Source organism: Marmota flaviventris, chromosome 1, assembly GCF_047511675.1.
Source record: "Marmota flaviventris isolate mMarFla1 chromosome 1, mMarFla1.hap1, whole genome shotgun sequence".
Classification (NCBI taxonomy): Eukaryota; Metazoa; Chordata; class Mammalia; order Rodentia; family Sciuridae; genus Marmota; species Marmota flaviventris.
Genome location: NC_092498.1, coordinates 162,745,918 through 162,764,485, shown reverse-complemented (window position 1 = coordinate 162,764,485; position 18,568 = coordinate 162,745,918). Strand labels below are relative to the sequence as shown.

The 18,568-nt window shown below is 42.8% G+C and overlaps 1 protein-coding gene across 1 annotated transcript in view; it reads right to left on the bottom strand.

The window, feature by feature from the left end:
• The window catches only part of LOC139706379 (calcium-dependent secretion activator 1-like), a 196,913-nt gene extending 191,026 nt beyond the window's left edge, over positions 1 to 5,887 (bottom strand). The window contains 2 exon segments of the mRNA XM_071614040.1: positions 5,465 to 5,525; positions 5,863 to 5,887. Coding sequence (XP_071470141.1) covers positions 5,465 to 5,525; positions 5,863 to 5,887 — 86 coding nt within the window.
• Positions 5,888 to 18,568: the final 12,681 nt, after the last annotated feature.

Sequence of the window (18,568 nt, the reverse complement as noted above, 5' to 3'; positions counted from 1 at the left end):
GGTGCCTTTCAACAGATGAATGGATAAAGAAAATGTGGTCTATATACACAATGGAATATTACTCAGCCTCAAAGAAGAATTAAATGATGGCATTTGCTGGTAAATGGATGGAGCTGGAGACTACCATGCTAAGCAAAATAAGCCAATCTCAAAAACTAAAGGTGGAATGTATGCTCTGATAAGCAGATGCTAATTCACAATAAGGGGCAGGGGTTGGCTAGGGAAGAATAGAGTTACTTTAGATTAGGTAGAGGGGAGTGAAGGGGGGGGTATAGGGGTAGGAAGGACAATAAAAAATGGGTTCAGACATTATTACCAATGTACATATATAACTATATGACCAGTGGGGTTCTACATCACGTACAACCACAAGAATGGGAAATTATACTCCACCTATGTATGATGTGTCAAAGTGCATTCTACTGTCATGTATAACTAATTAGAACAAATTAAAAAAATAACAAACCCCCAATATTTTTAAGGAGAACAATGTGCAAGCCCCCCCCTTAAATTCTTGGGAAGTTTTTAAAGAAAGACTTCTCATTTTAACTATATATATATATATATATATATATATATATATATATATATATATATATATATTATTAATGACTAGTTAATTATTTTACCATATAATAATAATATATTACATATAATATGCATTCACATTATTATAATATTAGAGTGATATTGAAAACCAGAGTTTTGAGGTGAGACTAGATCCCTCACTTTGCCAGCTTCCTGTCTTATAGATTTGAAGAATAAAATCCATGGGTGCAAGGTAAGAGTGAATGAGCAGGATTTATTAAAATGAGAAGAGAGGAGAGAGAATCCCGCCATGAGGGAAAGGAACCTGATACCAGGAAAACCCGTTTGGGTGTGCTAGCCTAGGGTTATGAACATTGACCAAAATCTATATTAAATAAGTATTGAAGAAGTGTCAAGGCTGCTGACTGACTCCTTCAGCCTCTGAGTTCTAATCCATCCTGCAACACCCTGGTTCACCTCCACCTTCGATTTTCCCATCCCTGGGATAAAGGAGCTGGCTTTATGGTCTTTACATGTGAACCAGACCTTAATTGGGGCCCATTCCCCTGATGGCCTGACCATTAATATTCTTATTATAATAGTACAGCAACAGCTATCATCTATTTTGTGCTCTGTGTCCGATGCTGGGCAGCATTTGACATGTATTTAATTCTCACAAAACTCTTTGAAGTAAATGTTGTCCTCCCTTTCCAGATGAAGCCACTCAAGCACAGAGAGGTGAAGTCATTTTTCCAAAGTCTCACAGTTAAGCCGCCTGGTCACTGCCACACTTTGTCAGTCCAGCTCCCGAACTTACACTCTAATCCCCTACGTGATGTTCCCACTGTGACAACAGCCCCTTTGTCCCAACCACTGATTAAAGAAGCATGATGGTGGTTTTGTCTTTTAAAATGAATCCTGAAATTTGGCTCCATCACCAAATTACAGTGAGGCCTTAAGAAAAACACTTTAGCTGGGTGCAGTGACACATGCCTGTAATCCCAGCCACTCAGGAGGCTGAGGCAGGAAGATTTTGAGTTCAAAGCCAGCCTTGGCAAAAGCGAGGTCCTGAGCAACTCAGCGAGGCCCTGTCGCTAATAAAATAAAAATAGGGCTGGGGATGTGGCTCAGTGGTTAAGCGTTCCCAAATTCAATCCCTGGTACCAAAAGAAAAAAAGAAAAACACTAATCTCTCTACCCTTGAGGCTCTCATTTGATTTGAGCCTAAGGAAACAGGAGTTTATAAATATTAAATGAGGTAGAAAATATGATTTTTAAAAATGTAAATGCCATGAACATATATTCTTTACAATATCCTAAATACCTAGAGCCATAGTAGGAAGTGCTAAAAAATATTCATTGTGTGAGTGATCATTGCATGAGGGCCTTTATATTCAGCCAACATTCACTATATCTGGATAGATTGCCTACTGGGTGCTACAAACCTCACAGGAACAATTTCATTAAGCCTTAATACCAACCACCCTGCAGTGTGGATCTTCCTGTTCCCAACCATTTTGGACAAGAGAAAAATAAAGGTGCAGAAGAACTAAATGTCTTGCCGAAGAGCTCCTGACTGGCAAAAATGAAAGCTGATTTTTCAACCCAGTTTCCCCATTTGGGAGACAAAGATGGTGGGGACACAAAGATGAATTACACAACTGTCTCTTTCCTCAAGAAACTTACAGTTTAAGCCGGGCACGGTGGCCCATGCCTGTAATCCCTGCAGCTCAGGAGGCTGAGACAGGAGGATCATGAGTTCAAAGCCAGCCTCAGCAACTCAGCAAGGCCCTAAGCGACTCAGAGAGACCCTGTCTCTAAACAAATATAAAAAAAGGGCTGGGGATGGGGCTCAGTGGTTAAGTGTCCCTGAGTCTAATCCCCAGTACCAAAAAGAAAAGAAAATGACAGTTCACGGTCCATAGGTAAGTGTGCACAGAAGTAACAGAGAGAGACACCTGTCAGATGACCATTATAAAAGAAATACAGAACGTGCACAGGGAGGGGAGAGTGATTCTCTATGAGAGTGTAGAGGCGAGCGTTTCTAAACTCTGGCTGTTTTAGAATTACAGGGTCTTGATGTTCAATTTTAAAAAATGAATTCAGTGATCCTACCGCATGCAGCTAAGGTCAAGAGCCACTAATGCATGCAGAGTTCTTAAAGAAGGGCTTTGTGTTAAGCCTTGGGGGGATGGTGGCATGATGACGGAGCGGGGGGTGCAGGCTTGCTCAAGGGCACACAGCACAATAATGCCAAAGTGCACCCAGAATCCAGACGCCCTGGGCTCAGAGCTGAGGGACCATCTATGAGATAAAGACACTGCCACGACTTCAGTCAGAGTAAACTATGGCCAGGAAGCCAGTTTCCCTCCCCCAGAGGACACAGAGGATGATCAATTTCACCTCTGGAGCAGAGTTTTGACCTCCAGCTATAAATTTCCTCCTGAAGCTCACTTGTCACCAGCAGGACTCAGAAATGGAGAGTGGAATCTCTTTGACTCCGTCTCCCCACAATCATCAGCTCCTGATGTGAAAACACGAGGCTTCGCTCCATCCACAGCCACAATCCCAAATGTCAGGTGCCAAGCAGCAGCCGCTGAGCATCCCCTGCTTTGACGGATGGAGCCAGCTATCGCCACTGCTGAAAAAATCTCCCAGGAGCGCAGTCAGAAAACTAAAAGGCAGAGAAGAAGGGGCCATCTGCTTGGCGCTGGCTGCGGATCCATCTCTGCTTGGATGGAGAGAGCCTCCCTCCACGTCTACTGAACAACAACAACAATCCACAAACCTCTCCTGCTCCATTTTTGGAGGTACTGCTTCCTCTAGGTAGGGAGCATCAGAAACATATTTGTATGTCTAAAATTAGGGAACAGTGAGAAATCCACAAGGTGCCTTCCCTTTGGTTCCAATTCCTTTTAATGCCTGGTTTTAGGGAGAGTCCAGATTATTCTTAATACATGGGTGAAGACAGCACCGAATTCGCTCTGATTCTCAGATTATTACTATTATTATTATTTTTGGTGTTAGGTTTTGAACCCAGGGGCACTCAACCACTGAGCCACATCCCCAGTTCTTTTTTTCTTTTTGTATTTATTTAGAGACAGGGTCTCACTGAGTTGCTTAGGACCTTCCTAAATTGCTGAGGCTGGCTTTGAACTCACAATCCTCCTGTCTCAGCCTCCCAAGCCACTGGGATTACAGGCATGTGCTGCCGCATCCCAAGGATTCTCAAATTCTTAATAAATGATCATTCCGACCATGGTGGCTGCTGGTATCTTTTAGCCCTATCTTATCCAGGAGGAGATATTCATTATCAAAATTCTGGAATTTTCATTAGTATAATACAAAATGGAATCTCAACTGGAATTAAGATGAGGGTTTTTCAAAGGGGGCTCTGAGAAGCTTCTAGGGCTTCACTGAGACAGAGAGGTGCTGGGGCACAGCCTGGGGGCACTCTTCTCTCTTGGCACCCCCACAAATTAAAGATGGCGTCTTTATTTTCATCTGTTTACCTGATGGGGTACTGTATAAGATTGCTTTTGAGAAAACTGAGTTGCTGAAACATACTAATTGGGGTAAATCAGATCTTGAATCATGTGTATATGATGACCTTGTATATCTATCTACATTGCACTAAGAATATGTGCAGAGACTTATTATTTTTGTTCTTTTTTTGGGGGGGGGAGATGTTGGGGGTTGAACCCAGTGCCTTGTGCATGTTAGGCAAGCACTCTACCACTGAACTACATCCCCAGTCCTTTATTTTTAGTTTTCAAACTTTGAGACAGGTCTTGCTGAGGCTGGCCTCAAACTGATGATCCTCCTGTGTCAGCCTCCTGAGTAGCAGGAATTATAGGCATGTGCCATCAGGCCGGCCCAACTCATCTTTTATTGATTTCACTGGTAATAATGCATATTTTTGCTATCCTGCTTATTTGTATTTTCCAAGTACTATGTCATGAATTTGTAGAAGAAATCACAAGTGTAAGTAAAAAGAAAAAAAAAAAAAACCCATGTGTACAACCATTCTGACGTTGAGGACTGTTTGTTGATGTGAAGGTGTGGAGTGGTCTGCATGTATAGTGGTGCTCTGCTAAGGTGTGTTGGTGCAAGGTCAGCCCTGCCTCAGGTGGAAGTGTTAGGTAGGTGGGTTAGCTATGAACAGGTGGGTACAGGCAAAGGACAATGAAGGAAAGACATTAGGCCTATGCCCCAAGAAGCATCCAGGAGCCATAGAACTGAAACTGTGGCGAGACTTATCTCAACAGGTAAGCGCTGGGACCCGAGATCCGGAATGCCTAACTTCCCCAGACTGCAGAGAACATGACCCCTTGAGGGATTTGGTTTAGTCAGCTTTTTCGCTGCTGGGAATAAAGGACCTGATCAGAACAACTGTAGAGCAGGAAAAGTTTATCTGGGGGGGGTTCATGGTCACAGAGGTCTCAGTCCATAGACAGCAGGCTCCATCCCTCAGGGCTCGAGGGGAGGCAGGACATCATGGAGGAAGAGTGTGGTGGAGGGAAGCAGCTCACATGGTGACCAGGAAGTAGAGAGAGACTCCACTCTCCAGAGACAAATAGAGACCCCCAAAGCCATGCCCCCAATGCCCCCTCCTCCAGCCACACCCACCTGCCTCCAGTCACCACCCAGTTAATCCCATCAGGGGTCCATTCACTGGTTGGGTTAAGGCTCTCACAACCCAGTCATGTCTCCTCTGGACCTTCTTGCACTGTCTCACACGTGAGCTTTTGGGGGACACCTCCCATCAGAACTATAATAGAAATTATTACTAAAAATTCTGGGAGCTTAACTAAAACAGATAAGTATCAGAAAAGTGGGTTTGGTACACCCCAACCCCCAGCTACAGCTGATTAGGACCCCTCAGGGGGCACCATGGTTTTCAGATTAAGTACCATCAATATCTCTTGCAACCTACCAGGTCACAACCACCTCATCAAGCAGAAGATCCAGGTCGTCACAGAGGAAGCTGCTGGGGGCTATCCAAAGGGTCATAAACCAGTTGAGGGGGGACAAGGAAATTAAGGCCAGAGCAAAGGACTCAAAACGCCGGCCCTGTGAGCACCATGCCATCCTCTCTTTGGGCAGGCCACGCAGCCCCTAGCTGTCCCTGACCCTCTCTGTTCACTCTCCCTATTGAACTTTTGCTGGCTTCTCTGTGTTCTGCTTGATTCTTTCTGGCGAAGTCACAAGGACTGGCCCCCAAGGACCCAGCAGGTCCCCAACTCCATAACAGAAGCACCTGCTTTGGGGTATCTCAGAGCTGACATGTCCACACAGGGAACAAGGGAGTGGCTCTCACATGGCCCCCCTCACCATTCCAAGAAGGATGGTTTGCCATTGTCAACTGGATGGTGATGACAGGAACAGGCAGCTCAGACTTAAAGGCTGGATGGCCTAGCCCCCCGGAACAGATGCTTCCCAAGGGGGTGTTATTGCAGAAGCCTACCAGACACTGGCTATAGAGAACGAGGACTTGATTTGTGGTCTCCCGAGTTCCTTGAATCAACTGGATGCTGGTCCTTCTTCAATGGCAAACTGAAGCTAGGGCAGAGGGGTCAAGTTTTCCAACTTTGGGGTCAGACATCTGGTAGAGCCTGGGATCTACCCTGACAACCGAAGACAAGCCACCTATTCTCTCCATGTCCCACCTTCCTCACCTGGAACATTGTGGTATGATATTATTTTTCAGAATTACTATGAGGCTTAAATCCAATAACCTCCTGCACATCTGGTCACATGGGACTGACCCCTGTCTGAGTTCACCAAGTATTCATTAGAAATCAGTGTTATTATCCAATTTTCTTTGCACCTCCCACCTGATTTCCCTGGAAGCATAATATTCATAATTGATTTTTTCCCCCGGGAATGAACCTAGGGTCCCTTAATCACTGGGACACATCCCTAGCTCTTTTTCATATTTTCTTTAGAGGCAGGGTCTCACTAAGTTGCTTAGGGCCTCCCTAAGTTGCTTAGGGCCTCCCTAAGTTGCTGAGGCTGGGTTTGAACTCGCCATCCTCCTGCCTCAGCCTCCAGGGCCCCTGGGATTATAGGCATGCACCACTCAGCTGTATTTCATTTTAAGCCCAGTCAAGTAATAGAAAATGATTTGATGGTGCAGAGAAGGGGCTCCCTTAGCATTTGAGGCAACTCAGCCAAGAGATTGCAATGTTCTCTCAGTTGTAATTCTCTTAGACAAATATGAAACAGTGAGTAGGATCATAATCCTGTCTGTCACCAGAGTTCAAATATAGAATTTTACTTCCCTTTGCCATTTGCTTGGAAGAGCAGATAATATGCTGAACAATGAACCATGCTTCTCCAAATATTAAGTATGAGGAAACAGAGATTGTTACATAATTTAATTTGAAAGTTCTCTAAGTCTTTGCAAAATATCCATTGATTTGCTGAAGAAACAATGTTTCAGTGGTGCCTTTTGAATTGGAATAATGTAAATCAAGGAACTTTTTTTTTTAGTTTTGTGCAAATAAGTGAAGATCAGATAGTAAAGTTACTTTCACTATTAAGTACTATTTTGAAAACAGAAAGAACTGACATTGCAGGCTTTTTACTTAAGGTAAATGAAGATAATCAAGAAATGGTAGGGAGATGATGAGTATGTCAAATCCATAAAATTTCATATAAAATGTCATATTTCAGTTGATTTTTCAAAACAACCGTGTTTTTATCCAGGTTTTCCTATTATCTTCAAATTTAATTCTCTCTCTCTGAGCCTGGTGATGCATGTCTAATTCCAGCAGATCCCGGAGGCTGAGGTGGGAGGACCACAAGTTCAAGGCTAGCCTTGGCAATTGAGTGAGGCCATAAGCAACTCAGCAAGACCCTAAATCCAGGTGCAATTTAGGCTAAAAATCACTGGTATAATCCTGTGTCAAAATAGAAAATAAAAAGGGCTGGGGATGAGGCTCAGTGGTTAAGCATCCCTGGGGTTCAATCCCCAGTACCCTCCACCCCCAATTCAATTCTTTAGCAGTCATGACTGTAAAATGACACCCTGACCCATTTTTCTTATTGTTCTTCATTACTGAGTCTGTGACTCGGTGTTCTTGGCTCTTCAGGAGAAAACACGGGGCCATGTAAATTAAGCATCAGTTTCTTTGTTGCACGTGTGTACACCTCGTGTCCATGAATTACCCAGGCCAGCATTGGTTGTCTATTATGAGAGGGAGCAGCTGTGAGGCCCCACCAAGGGGGACATGGTGCATCTTGTGTGCCTTGTGGACAACAGGAAACACCAGACTTCATGTTTGCCCTGATGCTTAAAGAGATCCACCTACAACATTTCAGGGAACACACAGCTGCCCAGCCCAGACCAAGACCCGACCATGCTCTACAGATAAAAAAATCCAAGAGAAAGCAAAACCTGGCACTGCTTAAATCCCATTATTTTGGAACGCCATTGTGTGTTACTGGGGGAGTGACTCATTAGGTGACTCCCTCAAAAGCAAACACTTTTTTCCTGCCTCATTCTTCTCCTGCCCTCATTGATTCACAACCTGGGGAGACCTTGCATCCTACTGATGCCTGGGCTTCTGGAATCTTTTAGCTGTTCCTGGGTGGATCCCATGTGCAATTTAGGCTAAAAATCACTGGTATAATCCAGGTGCAGTGGCACATGCCAGTAATACCAGCGGCTCAGGAGGCTGAGGCAGAAGGATCGTGAGTTCCAAGCCAGGCTCAGCCACTTAGCGAGGCCCTAAGCAACTCAGTGAGACCCTGAATCTAAATAAAATACAAAAAGGGCTGGGGATGGGGCTCAGTGTTCAGCCACCCTGGGTTTCAAGAATGGACCAGGGATTTCTTGTATTCTCTAGGAACTTACTAAATTATCAAGTCTCCAGAACCCACGTGCTCAAGTGGACAGGGGATTGGCTCCACATGAAAGCACAAGGTTTTAGGAGACACATCACCCTGGTGCAGACGCAGACTCCACAGGCCCCATAAGCCGGTTTCCAGGACCTGTTCAGAGAGCTCTGCATCTGCGCATGCGTGGGGGAGACCAACCCAGAGGCTGGGTCCATCCCCAGGGTGCCTCTGGGTTCACTGAGGAATGTCTCTGGAATGACAAGGCCCGCTGATGTCTCAGGAGTGTGTGGTGGGTTTCCTCTGACAGAGGCGGGCAATACAATTTAAAATAACAGAGAGACAATCCTGGGTTGTAGAAGATAAATGAAAAAATCTGAGTATAAACCAAGTGACTCTTTGAAGGTCAAAGCCTTGAGGGTCTGGAGAGGAAGGCACATCCAGTTCTGGGGTCCTTTACCTGGGGTTCTTGGAGCAGGGATCCCTCTGTGGACATGAAGGAATCCAAGAAGCCCCTAAAACCGTGTGCAAACTCTGTGGTCCATGCACTGATGAGCAGAAGGTCTACACTGTTTGGGTGGTCAGAAGGGTTAAGAGCAGACTCCAGGTTCAGAGCCCTGCGGCGCTGCTTTCTGTGTGATGATTAGGAAAGTTGCGTAACCTTTTTGGGGAAGAATAATAAAGCTTATCTCCGACCACAGTTATAATTAAATGAACAATGTTCATAAAACAGCTAGAAAAGCACCTGGGACATAGTGTTCACTGATCATCATCATCTGGGATCTGGAAGGAACAGCATGGTCCCTAGATTTCTGGGGCCTGAACTAATCTTGTCCTAAAATTTAAAGAAAGTAAGTCACTGTGCATTAGATATTCAATCTATGAAATAGGATGCCTCCCTGCTCCAGTATCTTTGAACACCTCCTTTGCTGCTCCAGACCCTCTAATTATACATGTGAATAAGAGACTACTCCTTCCCTGAAAAAACCCATCATCTGGGGTGGGCAGAGAAGTGGCAAAATAAGCATAAACAGATAATCATAATTAACTGTGGAGTCTAACAACAAATATATTCTGAGGATTAGGGGGACACAGATGACAGATGCTAATTCAGCTGTGGGAAGACATGACCTTCAATATTTGTCCAGGAAAGCTTTGTTTAAAGAGATAGCATTGCAGGGAGAGGGAATGGTCTGAGTCTTTCAAGCAGAAAATATATGCAAAGGCTCAGAGACCAGAAGCAGGGCTCCAAGTGGGAAGAGATGTTGGGGTTCATGTTCTAGAATTCCACAGAACAACAGTCAGATGGAGCCAGACCACTAACAGCCTGAATGTTTTTTTTTTTTTTTTTTATGTTTGTTTTCGATTTTTGGTACCAGGTATTGAACTCAGGGGCACTCGACCACTGAGCCACCTCCCCAGCCCTATTTTGTATTTCATTTAGAGATAGGGTCTCACTGAGTTGTTTAGGGCCTCACTGTTGCTGAGGCTGGCTTTGAACTTCGAACCTCCTGCCTCAGCCTCAGAGCTGCTGGGATTACAGGTGTGCACCACATGCCCAGCCTGAATGCTTTTTTTTTTAAAAAAAATTTAATTTGTTTTAATTAGTTATACTTGACAGCAGAATGCATTTATGCACTTTGTTATATGTAGATGGCATATAATTTCTCATTTTCCTGAGTGTACATGTTGCAGAATCATATTGGTCATGCAGTCACACACACACACACACACACACACACACACATAATGTCTGTTTCGTTCTACTATCTTTCCTATCCCAACATCCCCTCCCCTTCCCTCCCTTCACTTCCCTCTACCTAATCTAAGGTAATGCTATTCTTCCCTAACGTCTCCCACCTTATTGTGAATTAGCATCTGCTTATTAGAGAAAACATGCAGCCTTTAGTTTTTGGGGATTGGCTTATTTCGCTCAGCATAATTTTCTCCAACTCCATCCATTTACTGGCAAATGCCATAATTTTACACTTCTTTAAAGCTGAGTAATATTCTATTGAGTACATATACCACATGTTCTGTATCCATTCATCTATTGAGGGAAACCTAGGTGGGTTCCAAGGTCTAGCTACCGTGAATTGCGCTGCTATAAACATTGATGTGGCTGTGTCTCTAAGGTATGCTGATTTTAAGTCCTTTGGGTATAAACCAAGGAGTGGGATAGCTGGGTCCAATGGTGTGGTTCCATTCCCAATTTTCTGAGGAATCTCCATACTGCTTTTTTGAGGAGCTAAGACTTCCCTGTACGGTTTACATGGAAGGATAAATCTGGCATTGGGTGAAGAAAGGGTGTCAAGACTAAGGTGCGGGAGATTAAGAGAGGTCTTTGAAGTTGATATAGAGAAAGAGGCAGGTCAAGAACTAAGGGCAAAGCATGCACTGAGACAGATGCATGGAGCACTTAGGAGATAAACAAGGGATGACTTGCTAATTAATGGATTATAGGTAGGATAAGAGGTAGACATGTTCAGCCGGGCTCAGTGGTGCCCACCTGTCATCCCAGCAGCTCAGGAGGCTGAAGCAGGAGAATTGCAAGTTCAAAACCAGCCTCAGCAACTTAGCAAGGCCCTAAGCATCTCAGTGAGGCCCTGTCTTTAAATAAAACACAACAAAGGGCTGGGGATGGGGCTCTGTGGTTAAGCACCCCTGGGTTCAATCCCTGGTACCAAAAAAAAAAAAAAAAAATTAAAAAAACTTTTTAAAAATAGACACATTCAAGTCCCATGGCTGAGATGTCTAGCTGGAGTGACTAGGTGCATGATGACCCCATCCTTTGGATTTAGGAGTGAGTGGGAGGAGGAGCTGAAGTGTGTTTTTAGAGGGATGGACAGAGGAGGATAAACTCAGCAAGGGAAATACAGAGTTGAATTAAATTGAGTAGGAACATATTCAGTAAATCCAGAATAGGCTTCTAATAAAGATTAAATTAGATAATGCACATGGACTGCTTCATAGGCTAAAAAAAAAAAAAAAAACAATTATCCTCATTATTATTGCCATTAGCTTACACTAAGAACTTCAGAGTTCTTACTTAACCTCTTGTAGCCTAAAATCTTCCATCCACTTCCAGGGGATAATAATCACCCCTTCTCTCTATTTCATATGGATGTTTGAGCGTAAAATGAAATTGTTTATGAAGTATCCAGTTCTTTGTAGGAAAAATACAGAAATCCAATGCAATATTATTAAATGCCATTAAATTCAGAGATGAGACAGTTCACAACAATCATTTCCTCAATATTTAATAACGAGAAGGCAATTAGAGCTCTGATATGCATGGTTTAATATGAAAGCCATATTGCCATGATATTTTAAATCTCATCAATGATATGATTAAATGCTAACTCCCCTGTGTCTATTTTTGAGGACTCTTTCCCAGAAGACAAAAATACTGCCTATGTTTTTGGACATGTATATGGAAAAGTGTGTGTGTGTGTGTGAGTGTGTGTGTGTGTGTGTGTGTGTGTGTGTGTGTGTGTGTCTGGAAGAGTGTACACCCTCACAGGTACAGAGAGGAAATAAACAACCTAGTAATGCAACTGAGTCCCTGGACTTCATCTGTCAATCAAAGCTAAGGCATTGATGCTTCTTATAAAGAATTGTCACACTTTGCCATAAACACTTGATATTCTAACAGCAGAACTGATCATAGGAGGAAAAAAACTAAAAATTCATATTAAGGCCAGGGGACAGTGGTGCATGCCCATAACCCCAGCAACTCAGGAGGCTGAGGCAGGAGGATTGCGAGTTCAAAGCCAGCCTCAGCAACTAAGCAAGGCTCTCAGCAACTCAGTGAGACCCTGTCTCTAAATAAAATACAAAAAATGGGCTGGGGATGGGGCTCAGTGGTTGAGTGCTCCTGGGTTCAATCCCCCATACCCTCCCCCCACAAAAAGTTCAAATTAAGGATGGACAATTTTCCCAGGTATTTGGAGAAACCCATTTGAATTTCTGCAGGTACATAAGATCCTGATTTATATATGTATTTTTCCTGGACTACTGCTGATCCTTTGTGATCTGCAGAACATGGCCAGAAATTGCAACAGAACCGGTTACTTAAAATCTGGTTTCGTAGTTCCAGTGATCTTGGCACCTCCAAGAACCGGAGAGATCTCTGAATTCGTTCACCTAAAAAATCCACTCCCTTTAGAGTCGCAAGGAGCTCATTTACTCCCTTCCCCGTCTCCAGGCAGCAAATGAGATTTGTCATTTTATCCCTGTAACATTCTCTTCTTTAATAGTCCTTATTGCCAGCAAATATCTCCTCTGAGTCTCATCTAAATCCATTGTTAGGCACCAGCCAACACAAGGGCTGTCAGGAGGAAGACCTTATCCAGTAGTAAGTGAGAGAAGAGAAATCTTTTCATCCAGAACAGGTAAAAAGCAGCCCCCTGGCCCAGATTCTCCATGGGTACTCCTCCCAGTGACATGCGTGGAAGAGACACTGGGTGGGCATACCTCATGACTGTCTTTTCTCAGGAGAAAACATTACCCCCTGGACCTCGATTTTTTGACCCTGGGATCTGCAAGATGCAGAATCAAAAGGAAATAAGTTGGAAAATCCTACGGCCACCAGGCATTCCCTTGTAATAATGGGACTTCCCTAAGCAGGCAATTAGAAACTCTGCCTGCCAACTATAATTTTCTTTTCCAAATATGTCAACATATGATTTCCCTCTCCCCGTGGTTCTCTGCCCTGACAAATGGGAGTGGAGGAAAAAAATGATTCATTTCCTTTAAGTGAAAGATGGTATTCGTGTATGGAGAATGTCACCGTTGACAGTTCTCCTGGTCTTGGGACTTTAGCCAAGAGTGTAGATTGATACAATAGATGTCCTCAGATCGAACCCAGCTGTGGGGAAAAAAATATTTAAGCCACATCCAAGAAGCAGATTCTTTTATTTGAAATAAACTACCATATTTGGGATAGTTTATACAGAAGACAAATCTATGTGGACCTCATTCATCATGGGTCCAAACAGGACAGCACCTGGTGTGTCTCTGTGTGTGTTCTCATGCATACCTGGCAATAAAAAGAACTGATACAAATACAACAGTCACCAGCATCAAGACATTATTCTAGCTGGGCGCGGTGGTGCACACCTATGATCCCAGCAGCTTGGGAGGCTGAGGTAGGAGGATCCAGAGTTCAAAGTCAGCCTCAGCAATGGTAAGGCGCTAAGCAACTCGGGGAGACCCTGTCTCTAAATAAAATACAGAATAGGGCTAAGGATGGGGCTCAGTGGTGGAACACCCCTCAGTTCAATTCCTAGTACTGGCCCCCACTCAAAAGAGACATTATTCTAACAGCATTACACATATCATCTTGCTGAAGCTTCACAAGAACCCAGGAGGAAACTGAAGTCCAGGGAGGTTAAGTAATTTTCCCAAAGTCACACAGCTGGTAAGTGGTAGGGATGGGATTGGAACTCAGAGAGTCAGGTTCAAGAGTCTGGATTTCTAACCATTAATGAATGAGAATTTTCTTCCGTACATCTGTCTAATGTATAACCAATGAAAATAATTCTGTTATTCATTTCACATCAATTATGTGTTTGACTTTCTACATAATCATATTAATTATCCATTGACTCATTAACAATAATAATTATAAGTGTTTTATTATTGTCTGTAGGTCATATGCATAGCAATATGTTAGATATAGGTGCCTGGATGATTTCACTTAATTGAAACCTTAAAAAATTCTACAAGGCAGCAATTTGCCTCATTTTTGTAGATGAGAGAAGTTGAGGCTCAGAGGTTTAAGGGTCTTTGCCAGGATCAACACGAGGAGCCAGGGTCTGGTCTTCACAAGGCGCAGGCCCTCTGACTGGGAGACACGGACATAATCTCCCTGTATAGACACAGTCTTTGCTTTGAATTAGGATAATTCAAAAGTTTTATACTCCCCGTCATCGTCACAACTATGCAAACATATCTGCACTCTTTAACCCAGGTTCATTTGGAAGGGTCTTAGAATTAAGCCCAATCAGCCTGGTGGGGAGCTGGTTTTCTTCCTAACCACTGGGATGCCTGGCATTCTGTAAAGACTGTGACAAAGGTGTTTAAAATAAAAATGTCAATTCAAAACACTAAGTTTAGCGACACTATCGGGCTCTAGTATAATGAAATTTTTGCTTATATTGTTCCATTGGATAAATTAATTTCCCATTTTTTTTTCTAAACTGCAAAAAAATAAAAACATTAACAGGTAATTCTATCAAGAATGCTCTTTCCCAGGAGACAAATGATGCAGTTTTAAATTAAAGTGAATTAATCATCCAAACATTATAATACTCAACCATTTTAGTGATTATTAATCAACATTAAACAGAAAATGATACCTCACTCTATCTCCTTACTATTTGTTTTGACTATAAACACACATGTTTTCATTATTAGCAAAGTTACTAAATAACAAAGATTCGTGGACATGAAAAAGGAATAGCTGAGATTTCTATGTCAAAGGCAGTATCTTATGTTTGTATTTCTAAAATAAATAAAATTGAATTATAATAGACTCCAACAGTAATATAAACAAGATAGCACCTGGTGTGTGTGTGTGTGCACGTGTGTGTTTGCCCGTGTGTATGCATGAAATCAAAGTTAAAGCAAAGAAGTACAGACGTAGAGGAAACCTTGCCTCAGCCCCTAAACACTTCCAGTTCTTTTTCTCTACCATTTTCATAACAAAACTTCTCTCATGGTCCAAGGTAGCTGCTCAAGCTCCAGCCATTGGGTCTTTCTATCCAGCATGAAAGAGGAAAGAAGAAGGAAGGGAGAGGACACCTCGTTCATGAGACTTCCTAGAAGTCACTGACTTCATCCTATGGACCAGGGACTTAGTCTTGGTATAACACCTAAATACAAGAGAGGAGCTGGAAAAAAATATCTTTGTTTTCTTTTCAGCGTGGAAAAAATATCAGGTTCTGGTATTTGGAAGAAAAGGAAAATGGATTGTTAGAAGACAATGAAAAGCCTCACTAGAACTTCAGAATGTAAAAAGACCAATACTTTTTTTTTTCCTTTAAAATAAAACATTATCTAGGGCTTTGCAAATATCTACTGTCAACATCTAAGCCGTTGTCAACTATATAAAAATCTAAAGGCTTGAATAAAACTGCATCATCCAGAGCTCAAGATACTTGTGGGTAGGGATCAATATTATTGTTTTGCTCCTCCCAAAGGATATCTCATTGAGCCCACGTTTCCATTGTCAGGAAAGGAAACATAAAAGGTTAAATCATGAAATTCAGTTACTACCACTTGGGATGAACTTAAGGAGCATAAATGTCATCCATTCGCAATCACATGGGTTCTTTGGGCTGACATCAAACACCTTAGGCTCCACTGAACTGTAAGGAGAGGCAAAACATCAAGCAGTAAAACCACCTGATTGAAAATGAAAATCCAGGCTAGAAAGTGCAAAGAAAGGCAAACCTGATTGAGGCTGGTAACACCCACTTTTGGACATAGCTGCCTATTCCTCTGAGCTAGTTCAATTTTTTTTTTCCCGAGTTTGATCCATGTGTAGATTCTCTCCCCCTTTTCCTTTTCTTCCTGTGTTCTACTAAGGAGTATCCCCACCCCGATCAATGCCTTCCAAAGCCAAGAAGCAGCAGCATCCATGTTGGGAGGGGAGCAGTGGCCAATGGAAGTATGAAGCCAACTTAAGGAAGGCCTTAGGATCCTGAGCTCACAAGACTTCTGAACTATTCCAAAACCGCAACCAGAGACTTCAGCATCTCAATGAGGTAGGTTATTCCACATGCTAATGACACAGGATTCTCAGTGGATAAACATAAGAAAAGATGGAGACTACTCCCTTATTTTGTGATTTGGCAAAATGATCGTCCCAAATTCAGATGAGCTTGTGGTCCAACTCTGGCCACATGTTAATCAGGATTCTTGGGTTTTCAATGAAACAACTTCTTCTTCTTCTTCTTCTTCTTCTTCTTCTTCTTCTTCTTCTTCTTCTTCTTCTTCTTCTTCTTTTTTTTTTTTTTTTGGCAGCAGGGATTGAACTAAGGGGTGCTCAACCACTGAGCCCCATCCCCAGCCCTTTTCATATTTTATTTAGAGACAGGGCCTCCCTGAGTTGCTTAGCAACTCCCTAATTGCTGAGGCTGGCTCTGAACTTGCTATCCTCCTGCCTCAGCCTCCTGAGCCGCTGTGATTACAAGTATGTGCCAAGAAATTTATTCTGGCTAACTGAATTTAAAAAAAAAAAGAATCTTACTGGAAAGATATTGGGTGAGCTATAGAATCTTCAAGAAGGCAGAAAGGTTTATAAAATAGGCAGAAATCAAAATTGAGCTTTGAGAAAAAGATCCCTCTCATACTCAGAAACAGTCACGGGCACACTGCATCCTACGATGGGGCTCTCAGCTCGGCGACCTTGAGCCCCACTGGACACTGGATGGTCTCCCTGTGGATGGAGTAAATCCTAAATGGTTCTTTTCACTTCATAACTATTCTATGCTCTTCATCTCAGGAGGAAATGTCCATCAGATTGGCCAACGTGGGTCAGACTTCTAGGCTCACAGAACCTGAGGAACAAGTACTTGGCCATTTTGAGCCATTCTCTGTGAGGTAAAATGGAACTACATATCCCAAGACTCACACCAAAGTCCCCCAAGTAGAACTGTCCAGATATTGAGAAGCCCACAACTTAGCCCTTTGCCTAGAATTTGCAATTTACCAGATGTCGTGACCTTGAGCAAGTTATCTGAACTCTGTGTCTGTCACTCACTTCCATTACCTCTAAAGAAGAGGTGATGAGTACAGATCTCGGGGAGCTGTCTGAGGAAGATACGAGATTATACAGGTCAATAAATTTTGAGGCCCAGTGTAAGCATCCCCGTATATTGGCCTACAATACTGTCAGGAGGAAACACAGGAAATATGCTCAATTCTGTCAACAGGAATGGGATAATGGTAGGCATCACTGTGACTACTGTCATAATTAGCAAGAGTGAACTTTGAGAATCTGAATTAAATTTCAAACTCCATTGAAACCCTATTGCCCTGAAGTATTTTCCATGAAAAATACTTTTAAATTCTTTTAATTTAAATTTTAAATTTCTTTTAAACTATCCATTGTTTTCCTCTTGCCCTCCCTCTCTTACCTATCCCTTCTTGTGGCAGTATTTTGTTGATATTGTTGAAGAGGCCTGGTTTTATTTTAAGGAAATTCTAGTTGGGCATGGTAGTGCACACCTGTAAACCCAAGGGAGGCTGAAGCAGGAGGATTGAAGTTAGAGGCCAGCCTCAACAACTTATGAGGCCCTAATTAACTTAGTGAGACCCTGTCTCTAAATTAAAAAAAAAAAAAAAAAAATTTAAAAAGGGTTGGGATGTGGCTTGGTGGTTAAACACCTCTGGATTCAATCCCTGGTACAAAAAAGAAATCAACTTCTGATTGCGCAAACTTTCCTGATCTTGTTCCCATGTGGTACTTGGCAAGCTCTGCTCTCCATGTACTTCCTGTTCTCTGAATAATCAGATGAATAGTTAGAATTACGTTCAGTTTCTGGCAGGACCACTTGCTAGACTGCATGCTGCACTCCCATCAGAAGACCTGTAAAGTCTAGTTTTTCTCTCTTGAGAATGTCAACCCTCCACCCGCTGCCTAGACCCATCCATCAATTCATTAGAGTTGTAAAATGGTGATGATGATCTGATCCTGTCATTCCTTCTATTTTTTTTTTCCTTTGGGTACCAGAAATAGAACCCAGAGGTGCTCAACAACTCAGCCCCAGCCCCAGCCCCTTTTAATATTTTATTTAGGGACAGGGTCTTGTTTTGCTGCCTAGGGCCTTGCTAAGTGGCTGAGGCTGGCTTTGAACTCACGATCCTCCTGCCTCAGCCTCCCGAGCTGCTGGGATGACAGGTGTGAGCCACCGCACCCAGCTCTGCCATTCCTTCTTTATATATTACGTCATGTGTTCTCAAAGGAGAAACTTCCCCCAACTGTTTGGCCTGATGCCCTGTCCTGAGGAAAGAGAATAAATGCATGGGTCCTTCCTTGGATCCATTTTCTCTTTCATAATATATAGGTCTTTCTAGCATCTTCCCAAACAGACCAACAAGATGAGTCTCATTCTCTTAATGTCACTATCAATGGGTCGATATGAACAAATGTCATGGTTTGAAGCAATTTCCACTCTTTCTAAACCCT